Raw genomic sequence first — 23634 nt, 5'->3', positions numbered from 1 at the left:
AGGGGGTGTGGCTGGTCCACCCTCAGTGCCCTTTCCTGTCGTGCAGCGGCCCGCGGTGTCATCAGCAAGGGTCTCATCTGCTCACTGGTGTAGAAGCTGCAGAGGAGCAGCTCCAGGAGCTCATCCTGGCCTCTGCCTGCAGGAGCATGCAGGAGAGGGTCTGGCACCTCCTCCCCATGAGGAAGGCGAGAACAGGAGAAGCACTGACGACGATCCTGACACCCAGCAGTCACTGAGAGCCTCCTCCTGTGTGCCAGGCATTGTCTCCAAACCTCACATTTAGACAACCCTCCAGGGAGGCGATGTCTGCCTCCACAGGTGAGGAAACGGAGGCGCAGTGTCTTGTCTCTCACCCCAGGTCACACAGAATCATAGTCTACATCCTGGCCTCAAAACTGGGGGAGCACAAAGACTCAGAGCTTGTGGTGGTTGGGGGGTGTTCCCACACTGGGCCCCTCATTGTGAGGATGGGCCGGTCACCGACCCCCAGAGTCCCTGCCGTGGCTGTGGTCATGTCCCCTTGCTGGGGGGCCCTCTTGCCTTCCCTAGGTCCTGGCTTCTCTTTCTTCTGAGAGTCTCATTAGAGGCTCGGGTATTTCTACAAGTGTGGCCCCTGAACCAGACCCCGGGTGGTCTGTGGAAATGCATGTTCCCAGGCCCCGTCCCAGCCCCATCATTCTTAGGTTTGCACAGAGGTCCCTTTCTGTGCGATCAGGAGAGTGGCTTTCCAGGAGAGAGCTTGCTCTCTCAAACTGCGGCCTCCCCAGCCTCCCCTAATCCTCCTGTGTCCACTGTGACCACCATCCTTGCCGTCATTTTCTGCGTCATCCCCAAAGGTCACAGCAGGGGAACTTGGGCCCCAAGTTGAGAATTACCTGGCTCAAAAGAGTGCTGAGGTGGGAAACCCAGCTCTTGCCTCAGCGTCTTGCTGCGTGAATGAGTCAGGGAATCCCTGCAGCAGGGGGACGGGGTGGCACCTCCCCTGAGACTGCAGGCACAAGGGTCAAAAGAGGGCTAGGGTGTGAGGAGGTGAGAAGAGACCCCTTCAGCCTGTTAGGAATGCCCTGTGTTGGTGGCCTGCTGAGAAGTATGTGTCCCTGGACACACAAGCCATCAGCCTGCTCCTGAAGGCGCTACACTCACCCATGGGCAGGGTGTGCCTGAAAGCCACCAAGGCCTTCACCTCGCTGCCAGAGGCCCCCGAGGGCTGGAAGGTCCTGCAGGCCCACATGCACACCTTCTGTGTCCTGGAGAAGGACTCTGACAGCAAGGCTTAGAGGGTGAGGCCTTACGGCAGGCGACCCACATCACCATCGATGGCATTGAGTGGAAACCCTGAGCCCCTCGGGTCAGATCTGATCAGCCACCTCTGCACCTGAATCAATGCGCTCAGTCTCTTTATTTCAAGTCGGAATGGCACTTTCCGTTCCTGGAGCAGTCACGTCTCTTCTCACTCTCTTGCCAAAGGCAAAATTCCAGGCCCAGAAGCACCAGGTCCCGGATGGTACAGGCCGAACCCAGTGCTGGGGGGTGTATGGGAGGTGCACTTGGAGTTTTGCTCTCTGCTGGGGCCAAGAGTTCCCCTCAGAATGTAGAGAGCACGATTGAGACCTCCAGGGACAAAGCTGGGGGCAGGAACTTGGGCTGGGGGAAGGAAGGAACCCAGCTGTACCAGGCACCACCCAGGTTTCAGAAGCTCCAGTGATTGACCCATGGGGTGTGGCTGGGTGTGGCTCTCCTCAGCCAGGTTTGCCTGCTCCCACTCTGGGTGGCAGGAAGGAAGGTAAAATGGGAAACCAGATGCACTTTCTTTTGACTGAGGATGAACTCTGTCCTAACAGGCTCCCCCAGGGATGAAAGCTTGGGACAGGGAGAGGTTCTGGTTTCCTCCTTAAGATCTTCCCAGCAAACAGCTACATTCTCCCAAGTCACCCAAGCACGCCGCCAGGCTGGCCTGAAGCCCAGCCCCCTCGAAGGCCCATTCCTGGTGCTGTCCAGGAGGGGAGCCTAGGAATCACAGGAAAGTCTCCATCACTTCTTTACGCCAAGCCTGGGAAAATGCCTGACTGCAGAGCTTGAGTCTCCCTCAGACGTCCCTGCAGCACGTGCTGGCCTTCCCTTTGAGTCAGCACCCTGGTCAGCTCCTAGAAGGGCTTCACCCTGGATGAAGAAGAGACAACCCCTTTTCAGTGAGTGCAGGCTCCCAGCTTTGTGCACTGTGACGTCATCCCACTAAGCAGCCTCCACACCAGCATCTCCTGGGCTCCCACCTCTACAGTCCAGGCTGAGGAGAAATTAGAGATGCGGGAACTCATTAGCCAGGGACAGAGGTGCCTCTGTTACAAAGGGAGGGCCAGGAACACAGCCTGTGTTGGGTCCTAGAAGTCCTGAGCACCACACTCTTGCCTCCATACGCCAAGGCCCATTTACCACACCATTTCAGCTTCTGGGATTTAAGAAGCTGCTGCTGGGAGAGGTATGGGAGCCAGCCTGGAAGAGGCAACTGGTAGTTCAACTGTAGCCCAAAGGCACAAACTGCCACCCCAGACAGCCAAGGCTGGACAAGGGCAGTGGGACAGCCAGTGGCTATAAGCCCACACTATGGAGGGAGCCTGCTGTGTTGAGACCCCAGCTCTACACCGACTGTTTATCTATGGAGCCTGGGGCAAGTTGATTAACTGCTCAGTGCCTCAGTTTTCCTAGCTCTAAAGTGGGGATAGTAGTTGTGCCTATCATAAATGGGTATGATTTTGGCAGTGCCAGGTACATCATACTGAAAACAAGTGCTTTGTACATTGTGGGTACCCAAGAAGCTAATTTACAATCCCTCAGAGGAGACACACCAGCAGGCATCTGAGGGGGCCTGGAGTCCTGCATCCTGCAGGTTCCTGGGGTCCTATGCCCAGGAGAAGCTGCTCCCTCACCCCCACAGCAGTCTATAGAGCACCCCCTGACCAGAGGCACATCTGTTTGTGCAGATGTCAGGAGGGAGCCCTGGGCTTCTCTGGGCTCTGACCTTCCCTGGAAAGACTGTAGAGAGCCCAGAGCACCACCTTCTCCCAGCCAGGCCCTTCCTTCACTTTCCCAAACTCACAGCCTCCTCACCACTCTCTGCCTCAGAATCAGGACTAATCTCATTATGTCCTTCATCCCTGTTTGCATCAGGGTCTACAAGAAGCTCAGCTCACCTCCCCCTCAAGGCCCTGAATACTCCTTTTCTGATCCCGTCTGCTGAAACCTTTTTTCCAAGCCCTCTGGAGGCCCCAGGGCCTCGCCCTCTCCCTGGAACATTCTTTCCTTTCTTAGACTGAAACCTAGCTCTTCTGAGACCTGCTTCCCCACGCTAGGTATCCTCCTATGTGGGGCTGCTTTCCTCCCTCTCTGCCCCTCATGCCCTCACTGGAGTGGGACAAGTCCTTACAGACCATCTCCTGTGCCTGTTCTGAGGAGCCCTCTGGTTCTGAATCCCTGCACAGGCTCTGTGGTCCTGGCCCTCTCCCCTCCCCAGTACCACACCACCAGATTGCTCTTATAGGGTACCACGTGGTCTCCATGTGGCTGAGCCCAACCGCCAATCCTCAGACTTCATCTTTCTTTGGTCATGAGCATTTCCCCAGTGGAGCCTCACCACCTCCCCCTCCCTGAAACACTTCCAGGAAACGAGGCCACTTCTCTGCAATTCCGGTTGTTCAGTAATGTGCTCTTGTGCTCTTTAAGAAACTGATCCACGTCATGGTGTGTTTAAGCCTTTAGGGAAGTGGAAGGACACTGGGGGCTGCTGTGTGAGCCCCTCTATGCCATACCAAGTCAGATCAGTGAGGGAAACTGGACCGCTAAGCTGCAGGGCTACCTCCCCCTCCAGGATGCTTTTCACATCTTCCAAGATCCCCTCATTGGAGACCTTCCATGGCCCGGACTCATCTTAGGCCTCCCTGTTCTCTCCATGTGCTACTGGGGTGCCTTCCAATCAGAAAATGAGCAGTGCTGTCACTGAACTGACTGCCCACAGGGACTCGTGGTCTTTGGTGCGTTCCAGGCTCCACCACAGTCTCTGCATCCACAGGCAACTGTGGTCCTGGCTGCTCTCTGCCATCAGGTTTCCCTTCCATTTTTACTTATTGCCTAAAGAACTTCATATAAAATTCTATTTAACAGCAGTTTATCTCAGACTCCCATATAGAACACATCAACTATTTTAATTTTTTTCTTCTTTCCCATCACTGTCTAAAAGCACATTTTAGACCAGTGTGGTTGACTGTATCTAATTTTTAACCTATTAGATGGGCAATGTTTTTTTTTTTTTTGAGACAGAGAATTGCTCTGGGTGATTCTCTTTGATTCTCTCTGTTCTCATTCCATGAGAACAACCACATGCTCTATGGAAGCATAATCCTTCAATTGCACTCATATAACCTGTAACTTTTCAGTCCCTGAACCAAGAGCCTCTCCATCCGAGTTTCAGCAAGACCAATTTCTGAGCCATGGAGCAATGGGTAACACCAGCACTACTAAGCTCACATGCCCAGCTGTGGAAGCACATTTCATTTTATGGTAAGTCTACTTTGCCATGACAGGCAGTGTAGCATGTTAGTTCATAGACTAGCCTTTGGTGTTAAAGAGATCCAACTCATGGTGTGTCTCATGAGTAATTTACTTAGCTGAGACTCACATTCCTCATCTGTATAATGACTATAACAAAACTAATTCTGTCTCAAAGTGATTGTGACACTTCAAGGAGGCAAGACAGAGAAGTGTCCATATAATATCTGATACTCAATTTGTATCTGTTATTATTTGCATTCTTATAACTTAAGCACCTGCTTATTAACTACAGCCATATGTGGCAGAATGACATTTTGGTCAATGACATACCACATGTATGACAGTGGTCCCGTAAGATTATAACAAAGCTGAAAATTTCTTTTTGCCTAGTAAAGTCGTAGCTGTTGGAATGTTGGAGCAATGCATTACTTACGTGTCTGTGGTGAGGCGGTGTAAACAAACCTACTGCGCTGCATCATTAGAGTCAAACAACATTTCTTTTTGGTAAACATTTTAAGCAATATGTTATACAAATGAAAGACTAAACAAAGTGATGGTTTTTTTTTTTTTTTTTTTTTTGAGACGGAGTCTCGCTCTGTTGCCCAGGCTGGAGTGCAGTGGCGCAATCTCGGCTCACTGCAAGCTCCATCTCCCGGGTTCCCGCCATTCTCCTGCCTCAGCCTCCCGAGTAGCTGGGACTACAGGCGCCCGCCACCACGCCCGGCTAGTTTTTTGTATTTTTAGTAGAGACGGGGTTTCACCGTGTTAGCCAGGATGGTCTCGATCTCCTGACCTCGTGATCCGCCCGTCTCGGCCTCCCAAAGTGCTGGGATTACAGGCTTGAGCCACCGCGCCCGGCCAAAGTGATGGTTTTTAGAAAGAGATAAAACGAAGAGTCGATGAGGATTTGGAGAAATGGCTACTCACGTATGCTGTGAGAGGAGCATGAATTGGTGTCATCATTTTGGAAAAAGTTTTGCATTATCTATGACAATGAAAGATATACCCCCTTCTAACAGTGTACTCGGCAGAAGTGAGTGCTTGTGTTATTCCAAAACCACTGACAAAAATACTCAAAGCACCATTACTTGAGACAGCCACAATTATATTAAAAATAACTCTGGCCAGGCACGGTGGCTCATGCCTATAATCTGATCACTTTGGGAGGCCGAGGCAGGCAGATTGCCTGAGGTCAGGAGTTCATGACCAGCCTGGCCAACATGGTGAAACCCTGTCTCTATCAAAAATATAAAAAATTGGCCAGGCATGTTAGTGGATGCCTATAGTCCCAACTGCTCGGGAGGCTGAGGCAGGAGAATGGTGTGATCCTGGGAGGCGGAGCTTCCAGTGAGCTGAGATCGCGCCACTGCACTCCAGCCTGGGCGACAGAGCGAGACTCCGGCTCAAAAAAAAAAGGTCTAGAACTTTAGTGATGAATATCATCTCAAAAGCCAAAACCAAAGCCAAATTTTTGAAGACAGGAAATAGTGTGATACTGTCTTTTGTGGGAAGGAACTCTTGGTTTCCCCAAAAATTAGAGAACTGGGGAGAAAGAAACCTCATCTCAGAATCTGTGATTGGGTTGGGAAATGGAGGCTGGAAATGTGCTCAAGGTCAAACATTCCTCCTCCCTTCAAAGGAGACTGGAGTTTTATCAGTGAGCCCAGCCATCCACCCCAGGAGATCCTTTTAAAACAGGAGCGCACAGTGAGGACAAAAACATGAACGTGCACTAACAAGTCCTGAAAGTTCAGAGGGTGATTCTCAATTTCCCCTTGGCACACAGCAGAAGAACTGTTTCTCTAGGTTCCAGGATATGCCTGTGAGAGAGCTGTGTCCCCCAGATTCCCTTCATCACAGATGACACCCAGTGCTTAAGCCTACACCCCTTGTGCACAATCCCAAGGAGTGCTGACTAATCCAAACCAAAGGTTCTGATGTTCCACAGGCAGAAAAGAGCAGGTGGACTGCAAAGAGAATCTCTCATGAACGCGGCACCCCCAAAGCCCATAGAGACAGTTCTTACCATGATGCCAAGAAACTCTGAAAACAACAAGCCAGACCTCACACGTATTTCCATTTTCTTTCTGATTTCATACCCCCTCCTTCAGCCCCTCCTCCCAATCAGCAGGGATAACCTGGAGGCTCCTGGGAACCTTTTCCCATTGGGTTTTTCCTGGCACATAGCTCCCTAACTGGATGAGTCTCCTCATCACTTATACTCTCCAGCGTCTAGTCTTTAGAAAGAAAAACACCAGGATAAGTCATTAGACAGAGTGACTCACCCACTCCTCCTACTTTAGCTGAAGCTGAATGATGGGCTATTCTCCCACCCCACGCTGCTTCATACATGATCCCCTAATCTTTCTTCTGGGTGGAAAAACCTTCCTACAGCTTCTCGGGCCAGAGTTCTATACCAGCAAAATCACTTTCACGAGAACCCCAATCCCGTTTCCCAGTAGGAACCCAGAATCAAGTTCCTATACACTGACGCTAGCAAGTTTTTTCCCTCAGGAAGTGAGTTATTTCATGGTACATACCATTTTCTCTCCAAGCTGTTCCCTGCAATTATATAAAAGAAAACATTATGAGAATCAGATTGTGCTGTGCACTTCACACAGATCTGTTATTCTCTGGACGAGAAAAACCCAGAAGGTGGTACAGTGATTGAGCCATAGATCAAAATCCCCAAAGACTAGCACAGAGGATAGCTATAGAAAAATAATACCCTTATTCACAGAATTTATCTTTAATTTTATATGCAAATGCACATGCTTAATCCAAGGAGGAAAACTGGTGCTGTGGAAAACGCCTCAGCATTCCAGTTGATAATGGATGCTGTCATTGAAAAGCACTCCAGTGTACCACATATAAGGTGGGAAGACACTCCTACTGAATTCCAGCTCCACAAAGAGAACAGGGTACAGTGTACATAATGCACATTGCCAGATTTTCATATCAAAATTAATTGAGAAGTGAAGGAATCAGGAAAGCAACATTGCTACAGGAGACCAAAAAAGGGGATCTTACATGGACATCATCATCACAATCAGCATCATCATCATCTTCATCTTCATACGCATCTCCTAGTGCATATCTTGCATACAGGTAGTCCCCAGGCCAAGCTGGAAGGACACAGAGGAAAGATCAGTTCATTGGTGGTTGGTGACTGTGAGTCACTCAGGGAGCTTTGCTGGATGTGGTGTATGGAGGTTGATTAACAAGCATGGACTGAGTTGATGCTGGGCTATTCCCCTGAGTGGAACAGGGCAGAGAAGGGGAGCAGGAAAGACACGAGACATGGAGATCTTTGCCTTACACTCTAGAGGCATCAGACAGCAACAGAGAAGAGTCAACCCAAAATGAAACTAAAATGCACACTGAGGGTCAATGGAAGAGTGCCTTCCTCCCTCTCAAATGTTTTGAAACTCTTCGAAACGAACAGCATTTTCTTAACATATTCAAGACCCTGTCAGTACACTAGGATCCAATTACGCTGGTACTACATTTAGCATCTGTTTAAAAAAATTGTTACTTGATTAAAAGCCTATTAATGAAATGGACTCAGTTTTACCCAAATTACTCTATTCTATTAAGCACACACTCTTTTTCATAGAAATCGTTTAAAAAATTAAATATTAATGTGCTACAATTAAAACTAGTCATGATTTCCTCTTTGCAAGTCTTTTTCTGGAACCAGGGTGTGTGCACAAAACCTATTGGGCTCCTGTAATCAGGGGCTTCAGCAGCTCCTGTGTCACTCTCCCTGAGGAGAGTCCCTAAAGATCAGGTGTCATTCAAACAGGCCAAGCTCATAGAGCCTGCTCTACCTACACCAATGAAGCTGAGAGACATGACTCTGAACACTTTCTGCCATGAGGATAAGTGTCCAGGTTCAAATATACACTGTTTACTGAAATGAGGAAATGTATACCAATAGAAATGGACAAATTCAGGAAAAAATGCCCATGTGGACAGGGGTGATTTTTTTGGTTAACTAGCTTACAAAAAAAAAATTTTATTTGATGCCACTTCATTGAGATATACAAAATAGTGGTATAAAAAAATCACAAATTTGGCCGGGTGCGGTGGCTCATGCCTGTTATTCCAGCACTTTGGGAGGCCGAGGTAGGCAGATCACGGGGTCAAGAGATTGAGATCATTCTAGCCAACATGGTAAATCCATGTCTCTACTAAAAATAAAAAAACTAGCTGGGGGTGATGGCACACGCCTGTAGTCCCAGCTACTAGGGAGGCTAAGGCAGGAGAATCAGTTGAACCTACAAGGCAGAGGTTGCAGTGAGTGGAGATCATGTTACTGCACCCTGTCTAATGACAGAGCAAGACTCTGCCCAAAAAATACTAAAAAATCACAAATTTTTATTAGTCATGTTAAATCTACCTTATGAGCTGTCAACATAAAGATTCTAGAAAGTAAAGAAGGGGCAAAGCAGTTGAGAGGAATCCTGTATTCATGGATAGGAAGACTAAACCTGACACAATACTACACACATGATCTACAGACTCACAACAACTGCTATGAAACTGGTAACAGCCATCTGTGCAGAAATGGAAAAGATAATCCTAAGATTTAAATAATTTACATATGCCTCAAATAACCACGGTAACTTTGAAAAGGAATAGTGTTAGAGGATGCACATTCATGAGATTGAAATCTACAAAAAAAAAAAAAGAAAAAAGAAAAATTCATATAGCATGCTCCTAGCTTGGGGGCACCCATAAGTATCACAGATACAGAGAGCTCTGGCTAAAAAAAAAAGGTCTAGAACTTTAGTGATGAATATCATCTCAAAAGCCAAAACCAAAGCCAAATTTTTGAAGACAGGAAATAGTGTGATACTATCTTTCGTGGGAAGGAACTCTTGGCTTCCCCAAAAATTAGAGAACTAGGGAGAAAGAAACCTCATCTCAGAATCTGTGATTGGGTTGGGAAATGGAGGATGGAAATGTGCTCAAGGTCGAACATTCCTCCTCCCTTCAAAGGAGACTGGAGTTTTATCAGTGAGCCCAGCATGAATATTCACTCCGCCATCCACCCCAGGAGATCCCTTTAATCCAGGAGCGCACAGTGAGGACAGAAACATGAACGTGCACTAACAAGTCCTAAAAGTTCAGAGGGTGATTCTCGATTTCCCCTTGGCACACAGCAGAAGAACTGTTTCTCTAGGTTCCAGGAAATGCCTGTGAGAGAGCTGTGTCCCCCAGATTCCCTTCATCACAGATGACACCCAGTGCTTAAGCCAACACCCCTTGTGCACAATCCCAAGGAGTGCTGACTAATCCAAACCAAAGGTTCTGATGTTCCACAGGCAGAAAAGAGCAGGTGGACTGCAAAGAGAATCTCTCATGAACGCGGCACCCCCATAGCCCATAGAGACAGTTCTTACCATGATGCCAAGAAACTCTGAAAACAAGCCAGACCTCACACGTATTTCCATTTTCTTTCTGATTTCATACCCCCCCCCCTTCAGCCCCTCCTCCCAGTCAGCAGGGATAACCTGGAGGCTCCTGGGAACCTTTTCCCATTGGGTTTTTCCTGGCACGTAGCTCCTAACTGGATGAGTCTTCTTGTCACTTATACTCTCCAGCGTCAAGTCTTTAGAAAGAAAAACACCAGGATAAGTCATTAGACAGAGTGACTCACCCACTCCTCCTACTTTAGCTGAAGCTGAATGATGGGCTATTCTCCCACCCCACGCTGCTTCATACATGATCCCCTAATCTTTCTTCTGGGTTGACAAACCTCCCTACAGCTTCTCGGGCCAGAGTTCTATACTGGCAAAATCACTTTCATGAGAACCCCAAGCCTCTTTCCCAGCAGGAACCGAGAATCAGGTTTCTATACACTGAAGCCAGCAAGTTTTTCCCTCAGAAAGTGAGTTATTTCATGGTACATACCATTTTCTTTCCAAGCTGTTCCCTGCAATTATATAAAAGAAAACATCGTGAGAATCAGATTCTGCTGTGCGCTTCACACAGATCTGTTATTCTCTGGACAACGATAAAAATCCAGAAGGTGGTACAGTGATTGAACCATAGATCAAAGTCCCCAAAGCCCAGCACAGAGGATAGCTATAGAAAAATAATACCTTAATTCACAGAATTTACCTTTAATTTTATATTCAAATGCACAATGCTTAATCCAAGGAGGAAAAGTGGTATTGTAGAAAATGCCTCAGTATTCCAGTTGATACTGGATGCTGTCATTGAAAAGCATGCTAGCAGACCATGTATCAGTTGGGAACACACGCCTACTGAATTCCAGCCCCACAAAGAGAATAGTGTATACAGTGTACATAATGTGCATTGTCAGATTTTCATATCAAAATTAATTGAGAAGTAAAGCAATCAGGAAAACAACATTGCTGTAAAAGACAAAAAAGGGGAGTCTTACGTGGGCATCATTATTATCATCATCATCTTCTTTTTCTTCTTCATCTTTGCATTGTGGTGAGCCTCTTAAAACCAGGCCATCCTCAGGCCAAGCTGGAAGGACTCAGAGGACTCTGAGTCACTCAGGAAGCTTTGCTGGATGTGGTGTATGGAGGTGGTTGACAAGCATGAACTGAGTTGATGCTGGGCTATTCCCCTGAGTGGGAGAGGGATGGCAGAGAAGGGGAGCAGGAAAGACACGAGACACGAAGGCGTTGGCCTCGTACTAGAGGCATCAGGCAGCAACACAAAACAGACAACCCCAAATGGATCCAAAATGCATACTGAGGGTCAGTGGAAGAGTGCCTTTCTCCCTCTCAAATGTTTTGAAACTCTTCAAAGCAAACAGCATTTTCTTAACTTATCCAAGACCTCTTCAGTACACTAGGATCTAATTATACTGGTACTACATTTAGCATCTGTTTTAAAGGATTTATTACTTGATTAAAAGCCAATTTTATGGTGAAACGGACTCAATTTTACCCAAATTATTCTATTAATCACACATTCTTTTTCATAGAGATCATTTAAAAATTCAATGTTAAAATGCCGCAATTAAAAAGACTCATGATTTCCTCTTTGTAAGTCTTCTTCTGGAACCACTTCTACACACCCTTTTGGACCCCTGTGATCAGGCGCCCCAGCACCTCCTGTGTGACTCTCCTGAGGAGATTCCCTAAAAATCAGGCTTCATTCAAACAGGTCAATCTCACACAGCCTGCTCTACCTACACCAGTGAAGCTGAGAGACATGACTCTGAACACTTTCTGCCATGAGGATAAGCTTCCAGGTTCAAATACACATTATCTACTGAAATGAGCAAATGTATACCAATAGAAATGAATGAATTCATGAAAAAATGTTCATGAGTACGGGGGTGGTTTTTGGTTAACTAGCTTACGTAAAAATTATTTTTTTGGCTGAGCACTCTGGCTCACACCTGTAATTCCAGCACTTTGGGAGGCTGAGGTGGGCGGATGACCTGATGTCAAGAGTTCACGACCAGCCTGGCCAACATGGTGAAACCCTGTCTCTACTAAAAATACAAAAAATTGGCCAGGCATGCTGGTGAGCACCTGTAATCCCAGCTACTCAGGAGGTTGAGACAGGAGAATCCCTTGAATCTGGGAGGCAGAGGTTGCAGTGAGCCAAGATCTCGCCATTGCACTCCAGCCTGGGCAAGAAGAGCGAAGCTCCATCTCAAAATATATATATGTAGTATTCTGAATGAATAGACATCTATCTATCTATATAGTATGAATGAATAGGCATCATATATATATATATATATACACACACACACTAAATATTGGTATAAGAAATCAAAAAGTTTTATCAGTCATGTTAAATCTAACTTATCAGCTGTCAACATGAAGATCCTAGGAAATAAGGTACAAATAAGTGGAAAGGCATCCTGTATTCATGGGTAGGAAGACCAAACCTGACTAACACACAATACTACACACATGATCTACACACTCACAACAATTACTATCAAACTGGTAACAGCCATCTGTGCAGAAATGGAAAGGATAATCCTACTATTTTAATGAATTTTATGTGCCTCAAGTAACCATGATGATGTTTAAAAAGAAATAGTGTTAGAGAATACACATTCATGAGATTGAAATCCACACATACAGAAAAATGCAGAAATTCAGACAGCATGGTTCTAGCGAGGGGGCACCCATAAGTTAAGTTTCACAGATATAGAGAGCCCAGAATTGAATGCACACATATACAGTAAACTGATCTTCAACAAAGGTGTCAAAAATACACAATGGGGAAAGGACAGCCTTTTCCACAAACGATGGTAAAACTGCATGTTCTCATTCAAATAAAGACAGAATGCTGACAGTGTGCTCAAGGTTGTGCTTCTCTCTCCATTTCCAAGATACTGAAGCTTTTGCAGTGAGCCCAGAGTGCATTTTCATTCTGTCTTTCATGCCCAAGAGGAGCTCTTGATACCAGAGGTAAGCAGGAAAAACAGACGAATAAGTGTGCTGCCAAGAAACCTAACAGTTCATAAGGTGAGGGTTAATTTCTCCTATGCATCTGGGCACATCACAGAAGAATTTTGTCTCCAGCATTAAGTAACTGCCTATGACAGAACTCTGTCCTAAACCAAAGGTTTTGAAATTTTGCAGTGGCAGAGGCAGCAAAGAGCAAGTGTTCTAGAAAAATCATCTTTAAATGATAAAGAAGAGGTGATTCAAAACACAGGATACTCAAAAGCCCTTAAACATGACACTTCTCACCATGATGACATTAAACTCTGAAAATAACAAACTTCACTTATATTTGCCTTTTCTTTTTCTCTTTCTACACCCTCCCTAACCCTGCCAAGCAGCAGGTATAACATGAAGGTTCCTGGAAATGCTGTTTTATTAGACCCCACCTGAAATCTTCTTACCTACCTGGAAAGGCATCCTCTTCCCTGCTGAGAGTCTCCAGAATCCACTGTTTAGACCCACCAACATCAGGATAAGTCAGTGAGAGCTGCACTCACTTCTCCTACTCCAGGTGAAGACACACTGGCTCACACAAAATTTCCTGGTTGGTCCTCTGGGTTCACACACATTTCTACAGCCCCTCTGGCTCATAGCTATACACTTGCAAAATCATTTGCTCTCACGACACCTGCAATTTTTTTTTTTTTTGAGACAGAGTCTTGCTCTGTCGCCCAGGCTGGAGTGCAGTGGCCAGATCTCAGCTCACTGAAAGATCCACCTCCCGGGTTCACATCAATCTCCTGCCTCAGCCTCCCGAGTAGCTGGGACTACAGGTGCCCATCACCACGCCTGGCTAGTTTTTTTTTGTATTTTTTAGTAGAGACGGGGTTTCACCGTGTTAGCCAGGATGGTCTCGATCTCCTGACCTCGTGATCTGCCCATCTCGGCCTCCCAAAGTGCTGGGATTACAGGCTTGAGCCACCGTGCCTGGCCAACCCCCAATATTTTTAACAGGAACCCAGATTAAGGTTTCTATATATTAAAGCCAGCAAGCTTGTTTCTCAGAAAGTGAGTTAGTTCAAGGTACATACCTTGGTCAGGCAATGGGAAAATCTGCAATGAGACAAAAGAAGATGCCGTGAGGATTAGATCAATTCTGCTGCACCCCTTACACAGATCTGTTAGTCTCCTGATGATTTCACAAAACTACTTGTGAAACAGTGGTGAGTCAAGGTCAAAGGCCAAACATTCTAGCATAGAGGACATGTGTGGAAAAGACAAAAGCTTTTCCCACAGAATTTCTCTGAAGGTGATTTAACTTGGTAAATGCACAAGGCCTAATCCAAGGAGAAAAATTGGTTTGGAGGAAAATCCCTCTGCAATACAGTTGATGATGGATGTTGTCCTTCAAAAACATCCTAGTGTGTCATGTATTAGATGAAAAGAAACTCAGACCGAACTCCATCCTCACAAAGAGAATTGTGTATGTTGTACGTAATGTGCCTTGTCATATTTTTATATCAAAATTAATTGAGAAGGAAAGAAATCAGGTGAGGGAAATAATGTACACAGTAGCCCATTTCTAACACAAAGTGTCTTGTACCGGTTAGGTCAGCAAAGGACAGAAGAAATAGGATATGCCAGGCTCCTGCTTGGAAGGGCAATGCCTGCTTATTGGCCCCACCTCCTCCCCACTTCGTTGCCCTCACTTCAACCAAAGAAGATTAAGATGAAAGTTTACTAGACTGCAAAATAGCTCGCTTTGTCTGTTCTTATCAGCCTGCCCAGCGACAGCTGACTAGGACGGCAATGCATTGTGGGCTGCAACAAAATGCAGTAAGACAACCCTAGAAAAATACCTAAAGCCTCTCCCCAAAAATCAATAGGCAACACCTGGAAAGATTGTGACCCCATAATACTCAGCCTATGAGGAACCAGGGGAGGGGCCTGCACACTAGGGGATAAATTCCTTGTGGAAACTGTGCTGGGTGTGTCTGCCCATAAGATACCGCATCTTGAAACACTGTCATTAGAAGTCTCACTTTCGGCCAGGCGGGGTGGCTCATGCCTGTAATCCCAGCACTTTGGGAAGCTGAGGTGGGCAGATTACTGAGGTCAGGAGTTCGAGACCAGCCTGGCTAACATGCTGAAACACCATCTCTACTAAGAATACAAAAATTAGCTAGGCATGGGGACACATGCCTGTAATCCCAGCTACTCAGGAGGCTGAGGCAGGAGAATTCATTGAGCCCAGGAGATAGAGCCGAGATTGCACCACTGCACTGCAGCCTGGCCAACTGAACTAGACTCTTTCTTAAAAAAAAAAAGAAAAAGAAAAAGAAAAAAAAGGAAAGAAAATCTCACTTTTTCTATTTTTCAGCTCCCTGAGTCCATTCTTTGGGTTTGGACTAGTGAGTTTGTTTCTCACATCAGAAAACCAACATTTCCTCAGAAGACAAAGAAAGGTGGTCTTACCTGGATGATATCAACATCCTCATCATCCTCATCATTATCATCATTTTCCCAATCACCAATTTCACTTGGCGGTAGGCGTATTAAATTCAGATTGTCCTCAGAAGAACCTGGAAGGCCACAGAGGAAAGATCAGTGCCCTGGGTGTTTGTGACTGTGAGTCACTCAGGGAGCTTTGCTGGATGTGGTATATGGAGGTGGTTGATTAACAAGCATGGACTGAGTTGATGCTGTACTATTCCCCTGAGTGGAAGAGGGATGGCAGAGAAGGGGAGAAAGAAAGACATGAGACATGGAGGCCTTGGCCTTGTGCTAGAGGCATCAGGGAGCAACACAAAACAGTCTACTCCCAAATGGATCTAAAATGCACACTGAGGGTCAATGGAAGAGTGCCTTCCTCCCTCTCAAATGTTTTGAAAGTCTTCTAAACAAACAGCATTTTCTTAACGTATTCAAGACCATGGCAGTACACTAGGATCCAATTATGATGGTACTATATTTAGCATCTGTTTTAAAGGATTAATTACTTAATTTATTGGTGAAATGGATTCAATTTCACCCAAATTACTCTACTCTACTGATCACACACTCTTTTTTTTTTTTTTTTTTTTTGAGACAGAGTCTTGCTCTGTCCCCCAGGCTGAAATGCAGGAGCGTGATCTCAGCTCACTGCAAGCTCCGCTTGCCCAGTTCACACCATTCTCCTGCCTCAGCCTCCTGAGTAGCTGGAACTACAGGCACCCACCACCAGGCCTGGCTAATTTTTTTGTATTTTTAGTAGAGACACAGTTTCACCATGTTAGCCAGGATGGTCTCAATCTCCTGACCTCATCATCCACTCACCTCGGCCTCCCAAAGTGCTGGGATTACAGGCATGAGCCACCGCGCCCAGCTGATCACAATTTCTTTTTCATAGAGGTCGTTCAAAAATTAAATATTAAAATGCTACAATTAAAAATAGTCAGCCAGGCACGGTGGCTCATGCCTGTAATCCCAGCACTTTGGGAGGCCGAGGAGGGCGGATCACAGGGTCAGGAGATTGAGACCATCCTGGTTAACATGGTGAAACCCCGTCTCTACTAAAAATACAAAAAATTAGCCGGATGTGGTGGCGGGTGCCTGTGGTCCCAGCTACTCGGGAAGCTGAGGCAGGAGAATGGTGTGAACCCAGGAGGCGGAGCTTGCAGTGAGCCGAGATCGCACCACTGTACTCCAGTCTGGGCGACAGAGCAAGACTCCATGTAAGTCTTCTTCTGGAACCAGGGTGTGTGCACACAACCTTTTGGACCCCTGCGATCAAGGGCTTCAGCAGCTCTGTGTCACTCTCCCTGAGGAGATTCCCTAAAGATCAAGCTTCATTCAAACAGGCCAAGCACCCAGAGCCTGCGCAACCTATACCAGTGAAGCTGAGAGATGTGACTCTGAACACTTTCTGCCATGAGGAAAAGTTTCCAGGTTCAAATACACATGATCTACTGAAATGAGAAAATATATACCAATAGAAATGAAGAAATTCATGAAAAAATGTCCATGCGTACGGGGGTGATTTTTGGTTAACTAGCTTACATAGTATTTTTTTGATGCCTATTCATTCAGATATACAAAATACTGGTATACGATACCACAAATTTGGCCAGGCATAGTGGCTCATGCCTGTAATCCCAGCACTTTGGGAGGCTGAGGTGGGTGGATCATGAGGTCAAGAGAACAAGACCATCCTGGCCAACATGGCAAAACCACATCTCTACTAAAAAGACAAAAATTAGCTGGATGCGGTGGCACGCACCTGTTGTCCCAGCTACTTGGGAGGATAAGGCAGGAGAATCACTTGAATCTGGGAGGCAGAGGTGGCAGTGTGTGGAGATCACATCACTGCACCCCAGTATGGTGACAGAGTGACTCCATCTCAAAAAAAAAAAGAAAGAAAACACAAATCTATCTCAGTCATGTTAAATCTAGCTAATCAGCTGTCAAATAAAGACTCAAGTAAAGATCATACAAATAAGTTGAAAGGCTTCCTGTATTCATGGATAGGAAGAGTAAACTTGACTAACACACAATACTACACACATGATCTACAGACTCACAACAACTGCTATCAAACTGGCAACAGACATCTGTGCAGAAATGGAAACATTAATCCTAAGACTTTAAGGAATTTTTATATGCCTCAAATAACCATGGTAACATTGAAAAAGAATAGTGTTGGAGGAAACACATTCATGAGATTGAAATCTATAAAAAACAGAGAAACTGAGACAGCATGCTTCTAGCATGGGGGCACCCATAAGTATCACACATATAGAATCGAGAGCCCAGAATTAAATGCACACATACAGAGTCAGCTGATCTTCAACAGAGGTGCCAAGAATACCCAATGGGGAAAGGAAAGTCTCTTCCACAAATGACGGTAAAACTGCACATTCTCATTCAAATGAAGAAATGGAATGCTGACAGTGTGCTCACGGTTGTGCTTCTCCCTCCATTTCCAAGACATTGGAGCTTCTGCAGTGAACCCAGAGTGAATTTTCATTCTGTCCTCCACGCCCAGGGAGATGTCTTGATACCAGAGGTAAAACAGCAAGGACAGACAGATGAATGTGCTGCCATGAAACCTAACAGTTCATAAGGTGAGGATCCATTTATCCTAAGCATCCGGGCACACCGCAGAAGAATTTTATATCCAAGATTAAGTAACTGCCTGTGACAGAACTGCATCCCAAACCAAAGGCTCTGAGATTTTACAGTGGCACAGACAGAAAAGAGCAGTTGTTCTCAGAAAAATCATCTTTAAATAATAAAGCAAGAAGAGGTGATCGAAAACACAGGATACTCAAAAGTCCATAAACATAGTACTTCTCACCATGATGACATTAAACTCTGAAAATAACAAACGCGGCTTATATTTACTTTTCCTTTTTCTCTTTCTACAGCCTCCCTCAGCCTCCCAAGCAGCAGGTATAACATGAAGGTTCCTGGAAATGTTGTTTTATTAGATCCCATCTGAAGTCCTGTTGCCTACCTGGAAAGGTATCCTCTTCGGTGCTGAGATTCTCCAGAATCCACTCTTTAGAGCCACCAACATCAGGATAAGTCAGTGAGAAGTGCACTCACTTCTCCTACTCCAGGTGAAGACACACTGGCTCACAAACAATCTCCTGGTTGGTCCTCTGGGTTCACACACATTTCTACAGCCCCTCTGCTCACAGTTATACACTTGCAAAATCATTTCCTCTCACCACACCCCCAAGATTTTTAACAGGAATCCAGATTAAGGTTTCTATATATTAAAGCCAGCAAGGTTGTTTCTCAGAAAGTGAGTTAGTTCAAGGTACGTACCCTGGACAAGTGATGGTAAAATCTGCAATGAGACAAAAGAAGATGCCATGAGGATTAGATCAATTCTGCTGCACCCTTTACACAGATCTGTTAGTCTCCTGATGACTTCACAAAACTACTTTTGAAACAGTGGTTGAGTCCATGTCAAAGACAAAACATTCTAGCATAGAGGACATGTGTGGAAAAGACAAGAGCTTTTCCCACAGAATTTCTTTGAAGTTGATTTAGATTGGCAAGCGCACAATGCCTAATTCAAAGAGGAAAACTGGTGTGGAGGAAAATGCCTCCGCATTACAGTTGATGATATATGTTGTGATTTAAAAACATCCTAGCACGTCATGTATGACATGGGAAGACATTCCCGCTGAACTCCACCCCAAGAAGGACTATTATGTATGTTGTACATAATGTGCCTCATCTTACATCAGAATTAATTGAGAAGCAAAGAAATCAGGTGAAGGAAATAATGCATCCAGTGGTCTGTTTGTTGTTGTTGTTGTTGTTTGTCTTTTTGAGATGGAGTCTAGCTTTATCACCAGGCTGGAGTGCAGTGGTGCGATCTCAGCTCACTGCAACCTCCACCTCCCAGGTTCAAGCTATTCTCCTGCCTCAGCCTCCCGAGTAGCTGGGATTACAGGCGTGTGCCACCACACCCAGCTAATTTTTGTATTTTTAGTGGAGATGGGGTTTCACCATGTTGGCCAGGATGGTCTCGATCTCCTGATCTTGTGATCTGCCCACCTTGGCCTCCCAAAGTGCTGGGATTACAGGCGTGAGCCACCACACCCGGACCACAGCAGTCGATTTTTTTTTTTTTTTTTTTTTTGAGACGGAGTCTCGTTCTGTTGCCCAGGCTGGAGTGCAGTGGCGCGATCTCGGTTCACTGCAAGCTCCACCTCCCGGGTTCACGCCATTCTCCTGTCTCAGCCTCCCGAGTAGCTGGGACTACAGGCGCCCGTGACCACACCTGGCTAATTTTTTGTTTTAGTAGAGACAGGGTTTCACCATGTTAGCCAGGATGGTCTCGATCTCCTGACCTCGTGATCTGCCCGCCTCGGCCTCCCAAAGTGCTGGGATTACAAGCGTGAGCCACAGCGCCCAGCCACACAGCTGTTCATTTTTAAGACAAAGTGCCTTGAACCTGTTTAGGTCAGCAAAGGACAGAAGAAATCCTAGGCTCCTGGTTGGATGGGCAATGCCTGCTTGTTGGGTCCCCCTTCCACCCCGCTTAGTTGTCCTCACTTTAACAAATAAGTTTAGTCTAAGTTGAAAGTTCACTAGCCTGCAGAATAGCTCACTTTGTCTATTCTTATCAGCCTACCCAGCTACTTAGGTCATAAGTCAAATACTTGAAGAGCCCCTGAGCTGACTAGGATGGCAACGCATGTGGCTTCAACAAAATGCAGTAAGACAACAATAAAAAAGAATACCTAGGCCGGGCGCGGTGGCTCAAGCCTGTGATCCCAGCACTTTGGGAGGTCGAGACGGGCAGATCACGAGGTCAGGAGATCGAGACCATCCTGGCTAACACGGTGAAACCCCGTCTCTACTAAAAATACAAAAAACTAGCCGGGCAAGGTGGCGGGCGCCTGTAGTCCCAGCTACTCGGGAGGTTGAGGCAGGAGAATGGCATAAACCCGGGAGGCGGAGCTTGCAGTGAGCTGAGATCCGGCCACTGCACTGCAGCCTGGGTGACAGAGCGAGACTCTGTCTCAAAAAAAAAAAAAAAAAATACCTAAAGCCCCTACACATCAGTCAATATGTGACACCCGGGAAGATTGTGACCTCATAGTACTCAGCCTATGAGGAACCAGGGGAGGGACCTGCACACTAGGGGATAAATTGGTGGTTGAAACTCTTCTGGGTGGGACCGGGTGTGGTAGCTCACGCATGTAATCCTAGCACTTTGGGAGGCTGAGGCAGGCAGATCACTTGAGGTCAGGAGTTCAAAACCAGCCTGGCCAACATGGTAAAACCCCTGTGTCTACTGAAACTATAAAAAAATTAGCTGGGTGTGGTGGCAAGTGCCTGTAATCTCAGCCACTCAGGAGGCTGAGGCAGGAGAACTGCTTGAACCCAGGAGGTAGAGGTTGTGGTGAGCCAGCATCATGCCACTGCATTCCAGCCTGAGCGACAGAGCAAAACTCCGTCTCAAAAAAAAAGAAAAAAAAAAAAAAGAAACTGTTCTGGGTGTGTCTGCCCTCAGACACCCAATGTTGCAAGACCACCATTAAAAGTCTCGCTTTCTCTGTTCTGCGGGCCTGAGTTCATTCTTTGGATTTGGATGGGTGAGTTTGTTTCTCACATCAGGAAAGCAACATTTCCTCAGAAGGCAAAGAAAGGGTGTCTTACCTGGACATCATCAATGTGTTTCTCACTTGGTGTTAGAGATTTTAAACTCAGGCTGTCCTCAGGGGGACCTAAAAGGACACAGAGTTAATGTCAGTGCCCTGGGGGTTGGAGACTGTGAGTCCCTCAGGGAGCTTTGCTGGATGCGGCATATGGAGCGCGGGACTGAAGATTCTGACACCATCTCAGAGAAACAACTATGTTCAAGTAGTGAGCATGAGGGAGTCTCACCAGATACCTCGCATCTTAGTCAGTGCCTGGACCTAATAAGGCTCTTGCATTCCCAAGTTCCAGAAGATATTAACCAATCAAAACTCAAGGCTTTGATGTTTGCTGTCACATAGAAAGGAAAAACTGGTCTTCTGGGAAAGGTAATCATTAAAATCAGAGCAAGGAAAAAAATGGTTACAAAATGGTTAAAAAAAAAAAATGTTTACAGCACACAAAGCCCATGGACACTAATTGTCTCACCTCTATCTTATTAAAATACAAAAGGAACAAGTCAGACTTCTACACATATTTCCTTTGGTTCTGACTTCCTCACCCTGTTCCTAGGTTCCAAAGCAACAGGTGTCACCCAACTGCTCCCAGAGATCCTCCTAGAGTATCATTCTCCACCTGCAGGTCTGCCTCACTGCAGCTGCCCTCATGGACGGTGTCCACTGGCCAATCATTAGAAACAAAAACTCCACAAGAAGTTATTCCAGAGAGCAACTCGCCCACCCTCCTACTCCAGGTGAGGCCACACTGGGTTACACGAGATCACTCTGTCCTTCCCTCGGTGTTGTCAGACTCTCCCTGGGCTCTGGGGAGTCAGAGGTCTCTAGAAAGGCATCGCTCACACTTGCCAGCCTTCAAGTGAGAAAGAGGAACTGAAGGAACCACCTTTCAACTTTTTCCTTCCACTGGCCCATTATAGGTCTCACCTCCAATCTCACAGCCCTGAGATTCAAACTTTGATGTGCACGCTTTGAGTTAGAGGAGTTCAACAATCGGCCCCTCAGTCAGGCTCACAGCAGATGTGAAAGAGCGTTCTGTCAGGCCATTGCACGGCGGCTGTTGTGATGAGGCTTTTGTTTTTGTTTTTTTCAATGTTGTGAGATGGAGGTTCACTCTTGCTGCCCAGGCTGGAGTACAATGGCATGAACTCGGCTCACTGCAACCTCCGCCTCCCGGGTTCAGGCGATTCTCCTGCCTCAGTCTCCTGAGTAGCTGGGATGACAGACATGCAACACCATACATGGCTAATTTTTGCATTTTTAGTAGAGATGGGGTTTTACCATGTTGGCCAGCCTGGTCTCTAACTCCTGACCTCAGGTGATCCACCTGCCCTGGCCTTCTAAAGTGCTGGAATTACAGGTGTGAGCCACCATGCCCAGTCCTGAACTTTTAATTGTAAATATTTAAATGTATTGAAATATGAGGAGGCAGCCAGGCGCGGTGGCTCAAGCCTGTAATCCCAGCACTTTGGGAGGCTGAGATGGGCGGATCACGAGGTCAGGATTTCGAGACCATCCTGGCTAACACGATGAAACCCCGTCTCTACTAAAAAATACAAAAAACTAGCCGGGCGACGTGGCGGGCGCCTGTAGTCCCAGCTACTCCAGAGGCTAAGGCAGGAGAATGGCGGGAACCTGGGAGGCGGAGCTTGCAATGAGCTGAGATCTGGCCACTGCACTCCAGCCTGGGCGACAGAGCAAGACTCCATCTCTAAAAAAAAAAAAAAAAAGAAGAAGAAATACGAGGAGGCACATATATGACTGACAACCACAATAGATGACACAGGAGACCCAGACATGAGGAAGACATGACCCCCTCCCCTGGTGTTTTCTTGCAAATTGGTTTACAGCTGTGTTGCTACCATACATTTATGGTTACTTCCTAGGCATGTGCACAAGGGCCAGTCACTGTGTGGGGCTGGGGAGATGACAATGAGGACAACATCCAGGTCCAGAGGCAGGCCAGCAGGGGGCGCATGTGCACAGGGGAAGAGCGTGGCCCTGCACTCCCTGTCTAGACAGCATCAGAGAAGCAAAAGCCGAGGGGCAGGGGCACCTCACTGTCCTCAGGAGCTCAACCTCATCTCCAGGGACCCTGACTCAGAAGCTGGGGCAGGCTCCAGGATTGGTGTAGGGCTCAACAGGCTGGACAGGCTGAGAAGGGAACATTTCCACACCTGCGCTAGATCCCAGCCCAGGGCTGACCTAGAACTCACCCCAGGGATGTGTTCACTACAGTGCCCATGGGGCCTAACATGTTCTCCCCAGGACTGAGCTCTGGGGTAAGGATTAATGAGGAAGACACAGTCACTGCCCTGGCAGGAAACGCCCATAGCCAGGGTTCCTCTATCCACCCTGTGGGAAGACACAACACAGATAGAGTTTGACACTGAAGATTCCAAACCTTCTACAAAATAAGTGGAAACTGATGTGTTGTGGATTCCACAGAACAGTTGCAAGGATGAGCTGGACTCTGGAATCAGTCCCCATCCCTTTGCTGGCTCCTGGTGCACTGGAACTTGTGTCCC

The 23634-nt window shown here is 46.6% G+C and overlaps 1 protein-coding gene across 15 annotated transcripts in view; it reads right to left on the bottom strand.

The window, feature by feature from the left end:
* Window positions 1-1380: 1380 nt before the first annotated feature.
* The window catches only part of DRICH1 (aspartate rich 1), a 67781-nt gene continuing 45527 nt past the window's right edge, over window positions 1381-23634 (bottom strand). For 3 of the 15 annotated variants that reach the window (XM_030914811.1, XM_030914812.1, XM_030914813.1), the window contains 4 exons: window positions 21111-21178; window positions 18759-18780; window positions 17757-17978; window positions 15423-15529 (listed from right to left, as the gene is read on the bottom strand). In XM_030914811.1, the coding sequence (XP_030770671.1) occupies window positions 17761-17978; window positions 18759-18780; window positions 21111-21178 (308 nt within the window). In that variant the 3' untranslated portion in view covers window positions 15423-15529; window positions 17757-17760. Of the gene's footprint in view, window positions 2161-7082; window positions 7105-7572; window positions 7668-10061; window positions 10160-10461; window positions 10555-10957; window positions 11153-12354; window positions 12375-14038; window positions 14061-15422; window positions 15530-17756; window positions 18539-18758; window positions 18781-21110; window positions 21179-23634 lie in introns of those variants that run through there. The other 12 variants (XM_030914815.1, XM_030914814.1, XM_030914816.1 and 9 more) reach the window with 12 other exon arrangements.

This window comes from Rhinopithecus roxellana, chromosome 13, assembly GCF_007565055.1.
Source record: "Rhinopithecus roxellana isolate Shanxi Qingling chromosome 13, ASM756505v1, whole genome shotgun sequence".
In the NCBI taxonomy this organism is placed as follows: Eukaryota; Metazoa; Chordata; class Mammalia; order Primates; family Cercopithecidae; genus Rhinopithecus; species Rhinopithecus roxellana.
This window is presented reverse-complemented; position numbering and strand designations above follow the sequence as displayed.